The 15,183-nt window shown below is 41.8% G+C and overlaps 1 protein-coding gene across 3 annotated transcripts in view; it reads left to right on the forward strand.

Moving 5' to 3' along the window:
- cabin1 (calcineurin binding protein 1) overlaps window positions 1-15,183 on the forward strand; it is a 589,218-nt gene that overhangs the window by 520,274 nt on the left and 53,761 nt on the right. For all 3 annotated transcript variants that reach the window (XM_041202355.1, XM_041202357.1, XM_041202356.1), the window contains exon 32: window positions 2,418-2,492. In XM_041202355.1, the coding sequence (XP_041058289.1) occupies window positions 2,418-2,492 (75 nt within the window). The remainder of the gene's footprint in view (window positions 1-2,417; window positions 2,493-15,183) is intronic.

The following is a 15,183-nucleotide window of genomic DNA, read 5'->3' on the forward strand; positions in this document are numbered from 1 at the left end:
AGCATGTACAGCAGCAGTCTGGGCAGGACGCCTGACAGGTAACAGCAAGGGCACTGGTGGAATGATGGCCCGTGAGAGAGGACAGTAGGTTTGTGCTCCATGGAGCCACTCCTCTTCCCCTCTGGCGGCCATCAGATGCTACACCATAGTTGGGTCCACAGGTGTGTTGAAGGAGTTGACTACAACTTCCATGTTGGAAAGGGTGGGCTCCAAACTCCCCTCAAAGCCCTGTGTCAAGTTGATGCTAAACTCCTACATGCTGCTTGACATTAAACACTGGCTTTCTGACAGACTTTCCCATGTATCAATCATTCTGGTGTGTAGAGCCATCAGTCTTTTTCTGTGGTGTGGCCCATTAAAGTCCTTATCTGAGTCCTTTTCAGCAGAACTTGTGTGAGACCTCACCCTCTGGAGAGCTGGCACCTGCATTACCCCTGTCCCCTGTGGTACCTGCAGCACACATGTGCCTGGTGCCTCACCACCTGCAGATCCCATCTGTATGGTACACACATTGTCAGTGTCTGAGCTGGAGGCTGTGAGTGTTAGATTATAAAGATAGCATTATCTTCAATGGATTCAGCCCTACCACTGGCCACTGCATCACCAGTAGCTGATCTCATAATGGTTGGTATCGTCTCCTTGCATGGTGGTTAGAAAATGGCACCTTTCCCCATCCAGTTAGTTCCTGCTGCTTCCAGTTGTTTGTCACTTACTCCTGCAAGAGCAGGTGAACAGTGTTAATGAGTGTTATGCAGTTTGGGTGATGTGTCATGGTGGATAGGTGCTAGTGTGTGAAATCTGGGTGAGTTTTGCTATGTGAGAGTGAGGTGAAGCATATGAATGTCAGGAATGAGTCTTGAGTGATAGAGATTGTTAATAGGTGAACAATGGGGTGAGTTGTTGATAGGCGAGCGATGGGGGAGTGAATTGTTGATAGGTGAGCGATGGGGGGGGGGGGTGAATTATTGATAGGTGGGTGATCGGGGTGATGGGGGAATGGATGAATTGAGTAGTGGCTGAGGCTGGTGGTGCAGTTGGTGGGATATGGCATTTTGAAGATTCATTCACTCACCTTGACACCTTGTGTGAGGTCATTAAACATCTTCCAAAATTGCATCTACGATTTTGGGGCTAAACTCCTGACATTTATCTTCACCACTATCCGGTCCCACTGCCTTTTTGTCGTTCCTGGAGGACCTCATGTGTACACCCCGGTCCATCCCCTGAATATACAACAAATGTGTCCTCTTTTCCATCTCTTCCACCAAGAACTCCAGTGCAGCATTGCAAAACCTCGGTGCACGCTCTCTCCCATGATCAGCCATTGTTCTTTGTTGCATAGCACTGTTCCCAAAGATGTCAGCACCCACAATACTCCTTCCCTTTAAGAGGTGCAGTCTGGTTTTCAGCAGTGTTAACAACTAACCATATTGAAGACCCTGCTAAAGTACGCAGCTAGTATACAGCGCAGTTAGTGCTGATACGTAAGCAATCATTAAGATGCTATGCTGCTCGTTTTTGGGGGCTATCCAATTTAGCCCCCCCCAATAGTCTAGAATGCCATGGGATACAATTACTCCATTTTCTACAAAGAGCAATATTCTATGCTGATGTGCAACTTGTGTTTTTCTGTAACAAAAACAGAAAATGCTGGAAAAATTCAGCAGGTCTAACAGCATCTTTGGAGAGAGAAAAACACAGTTAACAAGTCCCTATGACCCTTCTTCAGAGTTTTTCTGTGTTGGGGTTGATTTAGTTTCTTCTGTTCTGATGAATTATTTTAAAAGCATCACATGTGGATCAGATTATGTTGCCCAAGGAGCATCCAGAGAGTGGAATGAAGCTGATTCTAATTGTTGGAAATGTAAATTATTCTGGAAGTTCTTTCAAAAACAGGAGACTTCAAGATAAATCAAACTGATATCTTCAGTATTATTTGAGCAAACTAACAAAATTAAACCAGGCTGATTGTTCCTGGTATTTGGGCTTCACATTAGAGGGAGTAAGTGAGGGCAGTTTATTTTTTTTTCAATCACAGTGAGATGGAATTATGGAATATATTACCAGACAAGAATGTGGAAATGAACAAAATTAATATCTTCAAAGAGCAATTGGTGGTATTTCTGGAGAGGAATGAGATTGTGAAATATGTTGAGAAGGCAAATATATCAAGTTGACCTATGAAAAAGGAAACAGGCTTGTTGGGTCTAGTTGTCAATTATTGTTCATTAACAATTCTGGTGTTCTAACTGTCACTAAACAAATCTACATGAGTGCATAGTAATGCCTGTACTACAGAGAACAACATACTTTATAGTGATTTAATTGTTGCAGTGGGGAAAGGAAATGGGATTCCAGTCCAGTGGGGTTTCACATTTTCTAATTTCTTGTTTGCTAACTTTTTAATCCTTTTCTAGGTTGATGAAGATGTAGCTTTGGAGCAAGCCATGAAATTCTGCCAGCTGCAAATGGCCACATCAACGCAGAAGCAGGTAACTGGCACAAGCAATGATTATGAGCCATTGGAGGGAGGAGAACTGAGTGTTTATATAAACGGTGTGTGTGTGGCTTTTCACAGCAATAATCAGAAAGGAATCTAGACAGTCACTCAACAGTATTATGGCATAACTTGTTTCAAGAGGCCAGTACTGTGGTCAAATCTAGTCATGTTTTATAAAGAAATTCCAAGTCATGTGCCCAAGGTGACACTGTTCCATGTTATGTCTTGCCTGTGTTACAGCAGGAGATTTTCTACTGATATTAAATTACAGCAGATTCTTGGTAAGCAATGCTTGGGTGTGAAGCTAAGCTAATCATTCTACTGATACATTAGATAGAAATTATAACCCCCCCCCTCCATTTTTGATAAGATTGTACTGAAGGCAGTGTTCTATGAATCTTGTGTAAAGATGATGTCAATATTTACACTACACAGCTCATGGCGGGTTTCTTGGTGTAGCCTGATTAAATGAAAATGGCTTTGTCTGTTAGAAATACGCAAACCCAGGGTGATTACACTGATGTGATATGTATGAGGTTTTGTGGTAAATGTTGTTTTAAGAGCCAGATGTATTTCACAGTTACCAGTATTTGGACTTGTGTAAGCAAACCACCACAGAATGAGATACAATTCAGCGAAAGCTTTGACAGTTTGATGTGAACAGCTGCAAAAGCAACAGAGCAAATCGATGCTTGGATGATGATATCGTGTCTCGTGATGTGGGCAGAACCCTTGCACGTTGTGCATTGCTCTTCTTCGTTCATTATTTCTCTTATTGATTAGATTGCTTTCTTTCTCATTCACACACTCAGTTGTGCTGTCATCACTCATCTGCATGCTCTCTCATGCTTTCGACAAATCATTGTTGTTCACTGTTATACTCACTCAGTACCACACACACATACGCAGTCTTTCACTTGCTCTCATTCACTCATTTGCACGGTATTGTTCTCTAGTTCATCATCTACTCTGTCATTCTTTTCTGCATTCTCTGTCTTTCACTCTCAATCACTCGCATACCCCTCTGCACTTTTGCAAATACTTAACTCACATTTTACTCTCTTTATCACAAATTTACAGTTGTACTATGGAAAGTAAGTCTTCTAGGTCTCAGTATCAGTGAATTTGAAACTGGTCATAGAGACCTCTGTCTCCTCCAACTCCCAGCAAGAGCTGCCCAATGTCACAATGCAGACCAGTGCAGTAATAACAGGAAAGCATCAAATGGGATGTAAATGTGCTACTGCTGTGCTTGTGGTTATAACCAAGTTCAGAAATTTAATTACTGCAGGCATTTGAGAAAATATCTGATTTCCCAGTGACATTTTAGCTGCTGTAAAATGGACTAAACTTGATCAAAAGGGACAGGTGCAGTTGATCTGTGGTCTGAAACAGCAGATGCAAACTGGCGGCAGGCTGTATATGTGGAAATTACCATGTCAACAGCGACAACTTCCTGTGATCTTATCTGCAGAACACGCTTTAACCTCCTTCATCAGTGCAATCCCACCTCTGAAGATGAAGTTATGTAAATTGCTGACTCAGATTGAAGAAATACTTTTTAAAAGGATCATTGCATTTGGGCAGTATTATTTCACTATATGTAAATTATTTAAAGTCTCTGAGGGGTATTGGGACAGGTAGCCCTGGTGCACAAACTAGTATGTAATAGACTGTTACTGCTGTACCAGGGCTGATGACAGTTTCTTAATGGCTTCATCACTTCCAAAAGCAAAAAGCATCTGTGGTTTTCACAGTCTGTGCTATACAAAACGCAAGCCTGCACCTTCTGTGAACTCTTAAATAACTGAAACTGATGATTGTGTTAGTTAGAGCTCTGTCCAGAGCGTAACAGCAACGTGAGTCCGTGTGCTTAGCCCAGAATTCCAGTGAAGTAAACAGCCAAGGTATTACTTTAAAAAGTGTAGCATATGTTGAGTATGCCAGTGGCAGGAGGAGGAGAGGCTCATTGTTTTCCCAATGGGAGGCAGAGTGAAAGGGAAATACCCTCTTTGCGCTTTTCCTAGTAGCCAGGTTTGAGCTATCATGTAACTTCGCCCATACACCCTTACCCGGCAACACTATGCACATCCACGCCATGCCAATTCTCCTTTTCCTATGTTCACTTCCAATCTTAGGAATTGGAACTTTTTTTGATTATTGGTACCAGCATCAGCAAATGTAAAGGAATACGATGGAACAACATTTCAAATCTCTACACACAGCCCAAGGGCCCTGCTTTCCTGGCAGCTTAGCTCAGCTTAATGTACTCCCCAGATCATTGCAGAGACTGCAGTGTTCACTCTGTATCCACTCTGCTCTAGTCTGACAGCTGGCATCTGATAAAACCCAGCCAGTTTAATTAGAATTATTTGGAGTGAGTCACCAAATCAACGACTTACTACTTAACTGTTGGCAGCTGAAGGATGCCTAATTATAAAATGCTGTTCAGAAGTTCAAAGTGTTTCACTCTTCACTGTGTGTGTTTTTTTTATTCATTCATGGGGTGTGGGTCTCACTGGCTTGGTCAGCATTTAAAGCTAATCCCTAATTGCCCTTAAGAAGATGGTGGTGAGCTACCTTCTTGAACCTGTATGTATGAGTGTGTGTTCAATGTCGGTATCTTTGTGTGGGAGATTGTGTGTGGTTTGGAGGTGGATATTGTATGAATTGATTGATATTGATGAGTTACTTCAACTGATGACATCAGTTGTGAGTATTGATCAGACCCAAACCTCTTACACTGCACATTCATAATGTTAATGGCATTAGGATTGCAGTTACGAAAGCACAATAAATTGTTGCATAATGAAAAACAAATTAATCTATCTAATGTTCATTAATCAAATCAAAAGCTGTAGTTTGTTTCCACAACTCGAATTCAAAACCTTTCTGGAAACCTAAGCAGAAGAACAGACAGTGAGGAGCTCTCTGGCTGTGACACTGTGAGGGAGCTGCAGTACATCAATAAAGATGTTAATAGTTTACAGTTCCTCAGCAACCTTATCATTTCAACAGTATACATTAAGTTCTTAAGCTTGGTAACCTCTGAAAATGGTTGCCCCAAGAGGTAATCTGTGTTCACAAGTTAAACCAAATAAAAAAGCAACAGAAATAGCAGAGTATTGCTAAGTATTTTAATGATTTAATTTTGAAATGGTGGCTTGATGCCGAAGCTCCGTTTAACTTGGCAGCTTTTATTTAATTATACCTTGGGGTATATGTACAAAAGTGGGTTCACCAAACATGACATAAAATTAGCACATTCCTTCCCCTTCTCCTCACTATGCCCATGATCCAAATACTTATGCTAAAAGGGCTCCAGTATTTGGTGAGATTTTCCTGCACCTTTCAGCATACTACTGTGTTCTGACATGCACGTCACTTTCTTTATGTATAACGGGGATTCATGAACAGTAAGTGTGGAGGATTGTGAGCGCAGGCTTGGCGCGTGGAGGAGTTGGCAAGCGCGGGCTCGGCGTGTGGAGGAGTTGGTGAGCGTGTGGAGGAGTTGGCGAGTGCGGGCTCGGCGTGTGGAGGAGTTGGCGAGTGCAGGCTCGGCGTGTGGAGGAATTGGTGAGAATTTGTTAAAAACAATATCATCCTTTCTGGCTTTCCTCACTGCTTTTCTGAAGTTGCTGAATATGAGGCACAGACTGACCTATCATGTTAGATGCCCTGTTGTCCCTCTTGCAAACAAATGATCTTGTCCTCACCAGTTCCCATACAGTCATGTTCTAGCAGGAGGTATCAGATAGCGAACAGGAACTCTCAATGATTCTGCCTTCCTTAGTCATTCTAACTTTCTTTAATATTATTTGCTCTCGTCAGCTGTACTTGTGATTTCTTAGAGTGGAGCTGACTTTTTCAAAATATAGGCTCTTTTTACTGTGGACCCACGCCTTTGGAAACTGGGTTGAAGCTGCCAAGCTCATCTGATCTGTAGTACTTGGCAGAGGCAACTGGCATCTTTTCTGTCTGGATTAACTTTGAACCTAGGTCCCAGAGGTAAAAGGCTGGTGTTGAACCCAGTGTATTATACACAGTCTCCGGTGAACTCGTAGCAACAGTTATGTATTCACCTATTAATATGTTGTAATTCAATTATGAGTGGTTCCTTTTATCTTTTTAAATAGGGGCTTATAAAAATGTATTTCTTGTTTAACCTGTTGTTTTCTCAAAATTTGTTAAGGGCAAGTTGTGTTTAACTAGCTTGATTGAGTTTTTTGAAGAGGTAACAGAGAGGGTTGCTGAGGGTAATACAGTTGATGTGGTGTATATGGATTTCCAAAAGGCGTTTGATAAAGTGCCACACAACAGACTTGAGCAAAGTTAGAGCTCATAGAATAAAAGGGACAGTAGCAACACGGATACGAAATTGGCTAAAACAGAGAGGCCTCCTGTGCTATAACAGTTCTATGATTCTAAATAAATTCCTGGGTTTAAAAGTAACTTCTAATTTGTTCTTAGTATTTTTCACCTGAATCTTTACTGACTTAGTAATCTACATTGGTGAGACCACACCTAGGGTATGTGTACAGTTTTGGCCTGCCTACTTAAGGAAGGATATGCTGGCATTGAAAGCAGTTCAGAGAAGGTTTACTAAGCTGATACCTGTGATGAAGGAGTTGTCTTATGAGGAAAAGCTGAGTAGGTCGGGCCTATGCTCATTTGAGTTTAGAAGAATGAAAGGTGATCTTTCTGAACCATATAAGATTCTGAGGGGCCTTTTTAAAAAAAATTCATTCATGAGATGTGGGTGTCGCTGGCTAGGGCAGCATTTATTACCCATCCCTAGTTGCCCTTGAGAAGGTGGTGGGAGCTGCCTTCTTGAACCACTGCAGTCCATGTGGTGTAAGTACACCCACAGTGCTGTTAGGGAGAGAGTTGACAGGGTAGATGCTGAGAGGATGTTTCCTCTCATGGGGGAATTTAGAACTAGGGGGCACAGTTTAAAAATGAGAGGTCTCCTATTTAAGGTGGAAAGGAGGAGGAATTTCTTGGATCATTAGCCTTTGGAATTCTCTTGCCCAGAGAGCAGTGGAGACTGGTCATTGAATATTCAAGGCTGAGTTCGACAGATTTTTGATTGACAAGTGGGTCAAGGGTTTTGTGGGGAGGGGAGGGGGTGGTAGACAGGAAAGTGGAATTAAGGTCACAATCAGATCAGCTATGATCTTATTGAAATGCAGAGCAGGCTCGATGGGCCGAATGGCCTACTCCTGTTACTATTTCTTATGATCTTGCAGGGTTTCCAGAAATCATGTGATTCTTCTGCCTCTGCCAAGCTGCAAATAGCTCCATGGGAGTGAATAACTTGCATAATTTACTCCCTGTAGGTAAGATCACACTTCCTCTTACCCCAGTATCTCTGGCATCGTTCTCAAGTACAACATTAATTCATCATTTTTCTCTCAACAGCAAACTCTATTGTCTCCCTCTCCAGGAAGATCTTTATTGATGTTTATACTGAATTTCCCTTTTGCTCCAAACCATTCAGGTGGGACCTGCAGTTTTACCATGCATAATGAGGAAGTTTTTATTGTCAAATTTTTCAATTTATTTCTGTAGATAATGTGAATTGCCACTAATTTGAGCAATTGCTGAGGTTGACCTTACCTGACTCAGGTCTGGGTGCCAACCATTGCAGCTCCAGGTTGTAACAGTCATATTGAATGAACAACTCTCACAATACTGGTCCTTGTTGGTGCCCATTGGCACAAAACATTTTGAAGTGTGAGGCCTATTCCAGATTCAGTACTTGAGCTCACTGTGACCCGTTTGCCTGATAGAAGACAATTTTGGCAAGTGGAATGTTGAAGTTCAGCACAGAGATCACAGAAACATAGGCAGGAATTTTCCAGCCCCTCATGCTGGTGGGATCTTCTGCTCCCGCTGATGTGAACGGAGATGTCAGTGGTTCGCCGGCCCCGCCATGGGGGAACTGGAAGATTCTGGCCATAGAAAACTTATGGTCCAGAAGGAGACTATTCAACCTATCATGTCTCTGCCAACCAAAATATAGTTATTCAGTCAAGCTCTTGATGCATAGGCAAGATCCTGCAAATGCTTTTCCAAGTACCTCAAAATGCGATGACGATTTCTGCCACTACCACTGTTCCAGGCAAGAGTTTAAGACCTCTGGGCGAAAAAAATTGCCCTCACCTTCCCTCTAACCCTTCTAGCAATTAATTTAAATCCATGCCAGCTGGTTATTGATGCCTCTGCTAAGGGAAATAGGCCCTCCCTATCCAGTCTATCAAGGCCCCTCATAATTTTATACACCTCATTAAATCTCCCCTCAGCCTCCTCGATTCAAAGAAAACAACCCCAGCCTACTCGAGCTTTTCTCATAACTAAAGTTCTCCATTTTTAACAACATCCTTGTCAATGCCCTCTGTACCCTTTCTAGTATGATCACATCTTTCCCATAATGCAGCGACCAGAATTGTACACGGTACTCTTGCTACAATCGAACCAGTGTTTATATTAGCACTTTCAATTCCCAGATCAGAGAATGGAACCTGGGCCAGGAGTAATGTTCCTCTTGCAAAGATGCATTATTAACTCTGTTTGAAGCATATGTCCAAAAGTGCTTCACAGCTAATGAATTACTTTTGAACTGCCATCATTGTATGCAAATGTAGTAGACAATTGCAAGCAGCGAAGTCCTAAGATTTTTTTTGGTGGTGTTAGTTAGGATAGTAATTTTGGCCGGGACACCATGAGAATTCCCTGCTTTGAATTGTGCTATAAGATCTTCTACATCTACCTGAACAGGAGAGCAATGTTCCCCCTGCAACATACAGAATTGTCAGCCTAGGTATCAGCTCAATTCCTTGCATGTGACTTGAACCTTCTGACCCAGATGAGAGTGTTGCCACCGAGCCAAACTGACAAAGAATTTTGTTTGGAAAGTCTGCTCACACATTAGTGTAGTTCTGTCAATTTAGTGTATTGAATAAGCTGGCTATATTTTACTTACATTGTCCATCAGTAATGGTAACGGGAGATTTAGATGCACACTGCTCAGGATTTTCTGCTGGCAAGCAATGTTTGACTCATAAAATAACTCCCATTTGTGTGTGTTTGCCATCTAGAGCTAGAATGTAAAAAAGAAAAATTGCATGGGAAACCTCCTGTGTACACAGCCACCTTGCAGACCTGCTGTACGAGTAGCGTCACTCCTGTTTACTGATCAAGACACCCACCATTTCTCTGCCCACACATGGAGTGTCACTACTTCATCTGAGTCGCAGCTTGTATTCCAAAAACTGGGCAGATGAGTCACTGCTTCATTGGCTTTATTGCGTTTATTTCTGCATGAGCTTGAAGGAGAAGGCATGTATAGCACAGATGTCTACAGTGTGTTACTAGGCTGCTGTGTAATTGCTCTTGGATATGTCAAAAATAATGGTATGTGGTGTTTGGCATAATCCACGTGTTTATTGATATTGATAAGTGTATTAATTTTATATTTCAGTAGAGATGGCAAGCCTCTGACATAATGAAGAGTTCAGCTAACAGCGTGCACCACAAGAAGCAAGCTGGCCCTGTGCTCTAATTCAGGCTGTGCAGCTATTGTATCAGGAATGATGTTGTTGAGAGACCATGAAAGATCTGATGGCAGCAAGGCGATCAAAGATGAATGCAAAACTGTTATTGAGCGGACTGACCAAGGCAGCATTGTTAATTCGAATGATCAGTTCATTGTGGTCAGTGCTGGTCAAGAAATTAAGGGTAGGTTTTTGTCGAGACAGAAAGGAAAGTTTGGAGAGCAGAGGAATGGTTAGATAAGCTCAAATTCTACAGCCTGGAAAAATGATGGCTAAGGAGGGATTTCATGGAGGCCTATCTTGTGGAAAGAATTAAATGATATGAGTAGATTCCTATGTTTTTGGAATGATGCAGTGTTCCGTAGGTGTTGTCTCTGCTTTTATGTCACTAGTTGTTACCCATCAAAGATTGCCAATATGATCACATCTTGCTTCAACCAAAAAAGTTTGAGCTGTGACCTGCTAGTGCTGTATTAGAGCAGTGTCTAAAGATTTTACAAGATGGCAGAGAAAACCAGCGTTTAGGACAAATCAAGATTTGGAATGGCACATTCTTCCAGGTGTGTAGCCTTGGAGCCATGATTGAGGAAAAGGGGTTGGCGCATGAATGAATGCTGATAATGTGAAAGAAGATCTTCAGAACCTGAACTTCTATTTCTTTCTATTTTCTGTTTGTGCGTGTCTACATTAAATTTTTGCTAGCAGTTAAGTGTGTCCTTTTCTGATGATGCACTAATTATTTTGTATGTGCTAGACAATGACGGCATGTAATTGCAATGGGCTTTTTTTCTATTTAAAGGGTAAAGTGTGGCAAGTGCTCTGTGTAAAAAAGGAGGTTATATTTCGAGTGATGTTTTAGAAATCAAACTTAGAGCTGTGATCAACTTCAATACCCTTGTGGGCCTTTCCTTTAGTTTTTTGTGAACAGTTCCAGTCTCCATTTATTCAAAGGACATAAAGACACTGAAGAATGTATAATTCTAGTCAATATTTTTGGTACAAGAACGGAGAGATTATATCAGTCAGGAAAGATTGAATATGTTGTGGCTCTTTTCCCTAGAAAAGAGAAGACTTAAGGGAGACCTGATAAAGATTTGTAAGATTAGGATAGCCATAGAGAAAATGTTTTCATTTTCAGGAGAGACCAAAGCTAGGGACAAAAATATAAATGCACTAGGGAATTCAGGAGAAATTTCTTTACCCACAAAGATGTTAGAATGTAAAATTGCTACCATGGGGAATAGTTAAGATGACCAATATAGATGCATTTAAGAGGAAATTAGATAAACACATGAGGGAGAAAGGAATAGAAGGATATGTTGATGGGGTGAGATGAATTAAGATGGGAGAAAGCTTATGTGAAAGATAAACACTGACATGGACCAGCTGAACCAAACGGCCTGTTACAGCGATGTATATACACTGTTGTATGTTCTTTGTTGAATGACTTTTGAGTGCTGTAGATAACCTTTGGAGAAAGTGGCGGTGGGGGAGTTTTTTGAGGCAGCCTGAGAAGAGAGGATTGACCTTCATCGATATATGTATTCCTTTTGTCACATAAATCATGGTGCTGCTTTTCAAAGCTCCAGTAAAGGCTTCTCTTCCTTCCCCAAGCCAATCACCTCGGTGTTCTGCTAGGACTTAACCTTGGTCCCCAGCTTTTACTGATCCACATACTGGCCTTGGTGACATCATCCATAGGAGTGGGACAGCTCCCAGAGCAGCAAATAATGAGATGAGCAAGGCCATTTGGCCTATTTTAATTCATCCATTCAAAAATCCTAAAATCCTCCTATTGTAACATTCAGTTCTCTTTAAATAGTTCTAAGGTTTTTGTTTCCACCACTCAAGTCCTCACGTTAATCACATTAACCAGAAGCATTTCCTGATTCAGTACTTAAATAATCTTATACTAATTTCAATTTGTGTCCGGCATTCCAATTTGTAGTAATGTTTTAGATTTCCTTTCTCTATTCTCTAACAATCCTCCATATCTTCAAAGGATCACCTCTCTGATGAAAGTAAGAAATAAAGAACTTACATTTATATACACACCATGAGGCACCCCTAAGTCTGCCGCAGAAATGAAATATATTTGAAGTATAATTGCTGTTGTAAGGTAGCCATTTCTTTAGTTGTAACAGATTCTTGACTTGAGGGATCAGCCTTGTGCCTCTTTCCTGCACTCCCTCCTGCACTTGAATGTTTCTCTTATTCATTTGCTGACCAAAGCTGGACACCATCCCCTGGATGCAGGCTGTGAGCTGTACAGTTTGATAATTAAAGTTCCAAAGAAGTCATATTGGACTTGAAACGTTAGCTCTGTTTCTCTCTCCACAGATGCTGCCAGACTATCTAAGTTTTTCCAGCACTTTGTTTTTATTTCAGATCTCCAGCATCTGCAGTATTTTGCTTTTATTGATAATTACCTCCTCTGATTTGTATTCTAGCATTTTGGTTCTGCACTACAACATTTTTGTTGGCTTTTCTGATTATTGTTCTGTGTTGATTGCTAGTTTTAGTGATGAGCCTACCAAGACCTGAAGCAATTTCAGAACCATTCTTGAAATCTGCACTTTGCTTATTTTTCCTTTCTTTATGCAGTACATTGCACTTGGCTGCATTAAACATCATCTGCCATTGACCTGCCCACTGATCTATTTTGTGCTAAGGATTTAGCAAGAGGAGGCAGTACAAACAAGTATCATGTCATTATGAACTACATGGAAGCCAATGATGTAGGTGAAAAACAGAACAAAGTCCTTAAAGATGAATGTAGACTTAAGGAAACACGTTATATAGGTTGGGATTTCACAGATGGTAATCCGTGGATTATTTCTAGCCATGTGCTGAAATAGGGAAGGACAGGGACATCAAGAAAATGAATGCAAGGTTAAAGATGTTAGAGTTAAGCGGGCTCCACTTTGAGCATTCACACCAATTCTGAGAAGATGGGAATTATTCTGTGAAGATTTTTTATTAATATTCATTGATTGGATGTGAACATTGGCTAGGCCAGCATTTATTGCCCATCCCTAATTGCTCTTGAGAAGGTGCTGGTCAGCCACCTTCTTGAACTGCTGCAGTCTTTGTGGTGTAGGTGCATCCAGAATGCTGTTAGGGAGGGAGTTCTAGTATTTTGACCCAGTGACAGTGAAGGAACTGCGATATAGAGAATGCTAATGTACCAGCAAAAAGGAAAGTGATGAAGTATTTAAATTAAGGAGGGAAATTGAGAAAATTATACAAGCTGAATCAGCGACTAAAGGAGGGAGAAATAAATGAGAATGTTCTTGCAGAAAACCATTGAGTAAAAGAGATTTGGAGTAGAGGAATAAAGTCAAGTTGACTGGTTATTAACCAGGACAAGACGACATCAAAAAAAATTGCAGACATTGAAAATTTGAAATAAATATATCTGAATTCAAGACATATCGTGCTGTCTGATATAAAGAAATAAAAATACAAAGAAAGACTGGAAGAATTGAGATTTTCATTAGAACAACACAGATTTGGTGCAATATGAGAAAGAATGGGACAGAGTGGATAGAAGCAAACTTTCTAATAGTAGAGGGTGGGAAAAACTTCTTTATAGAGAGATTAATTGTTGTACTTATTTTTGGGGGTTAATGGTTGAGACAGAAACCATGCCAACATCCAAGATTAGATTGGGTAGGTAGCAGTAGAATATGGGAACAGGGTAGGTAAGTGTGATTAGCATTATTTTCTCAAATGATAGATAAAAGCTGATAAAGCTGATGAGGCCAAATGACCTGCTTCGGTGTTGTAGCTTCTTTGTATTTCAATATATAGTTCATTCTGTAAATTCTAAGCTGTTTCATTCAATTCCACAGCCTATCCTAATTATGTCATTCTGTGAATCTGACCACTTCTATTAGAATTTCTGAATCCATGGGAAGAATTTTCTCCCGGTGGTGGGGGAAGTTCAGGAGCGGGCGCGGGCAGGCGCACCTCTGATCGGCGCCTCCAATTGGGGTCATGCCCAGCATGACGTCTGCCAGGAAGCGCTGTGCGGGCAGGGGGGATTCCCTCAGCTGAGAGTGCACTTTTTCGTGCATGCATGCAAAAGAGCACACTTATCTCCCTGAGGCTAAGTGCTGCCTCAGGGAGATCGACTCCACATTTAAAAATGGTAAAGATACAAAAGCAAAATTTCCCTGACATGAGTGTCACATGAGTTGGGACATGCCTGTCACTTTAAATCAAACATTCATTAAATTTTAAAAAACCCTCATGAAACCTCATCCCGCTGTGGATGAGGCTTCATGCTTTACCTGAAGCCCGCCAGAGCTCCTGGCCTGCCCGACAACCCTAAGGTTGGACGGGCTGGTCCATTAATGAGGTTAATGACTTTGTCAATGGCCTCACTAGGCAGTTGACATGTTGGCGGATGCACAGCTGATTCGGCCACCCCCTTCAACCTGAAAATAAAAATGACGCGGGATGACATCAGGCGTTCCACCTGATGTCATCCCGTGTCATTTTACATGTCAGTGATCAGGCTCCGCGCCTGCCCCCGCACGCTGGCCGACCTAAAGATCCTGGCCCATATCATTAATGTGAATTAGGACCAGTAATGGTCCAACTGCTGAACTCTGGGCACCCCATTTAGCACCCAATCTTTGTTTCAGACCTCTACACCACAATGATCAGTTACAGCTTAACAACAGGGTCTGCCTCTGCACCTACTTCTGCCTCTTTTCCACTAAAAACCTGAGCTGGGATTTTCTATGCCCGCTGACATTGGGCATGTTTGGTGGCATGAGCGGATGATATGGCGTGAAACCAGTTTGCAATTGCCCGCTCAGCTCTCCGATGGCGGGCTGCATTTCCTGTAATCGGACATCAGGAACCTCATTGTAACATTATTAGACCAGCCCACCGGAATCGACTCTCCCCCACCCCCCTGACCCCGCTGGATCGTCCGCCCACGCTGTTGGAAAAACACGCTGACGTGTTTCACAACAGCATATAAGTGATGCGCACCTGGTGAGCTGCACTTCACTCGGGACTTCAAGGTTTGTCTATCTTACTTTGGTCAGCACTCAGTCCATTGAAGCGCCAGGCTTCACAGCACCACATCACTTTTAGGGGGGCTCACAGCAG

The sequence above is a fragment of the Carcharodon carcharias genome, chromosome 13, assembly GCF_017639515.1.
Source record: "Carcharodon carcharias isolate sCarCar2 chromosome 13, sCarCar2.pri, whole genome shotgun sequence".
NCBI lineage: Eukaryota > Metazoa > Chordata > Chondrichthyes > Lamniformes > Lamnidae > Carcharodon > Carcharodon carcharias.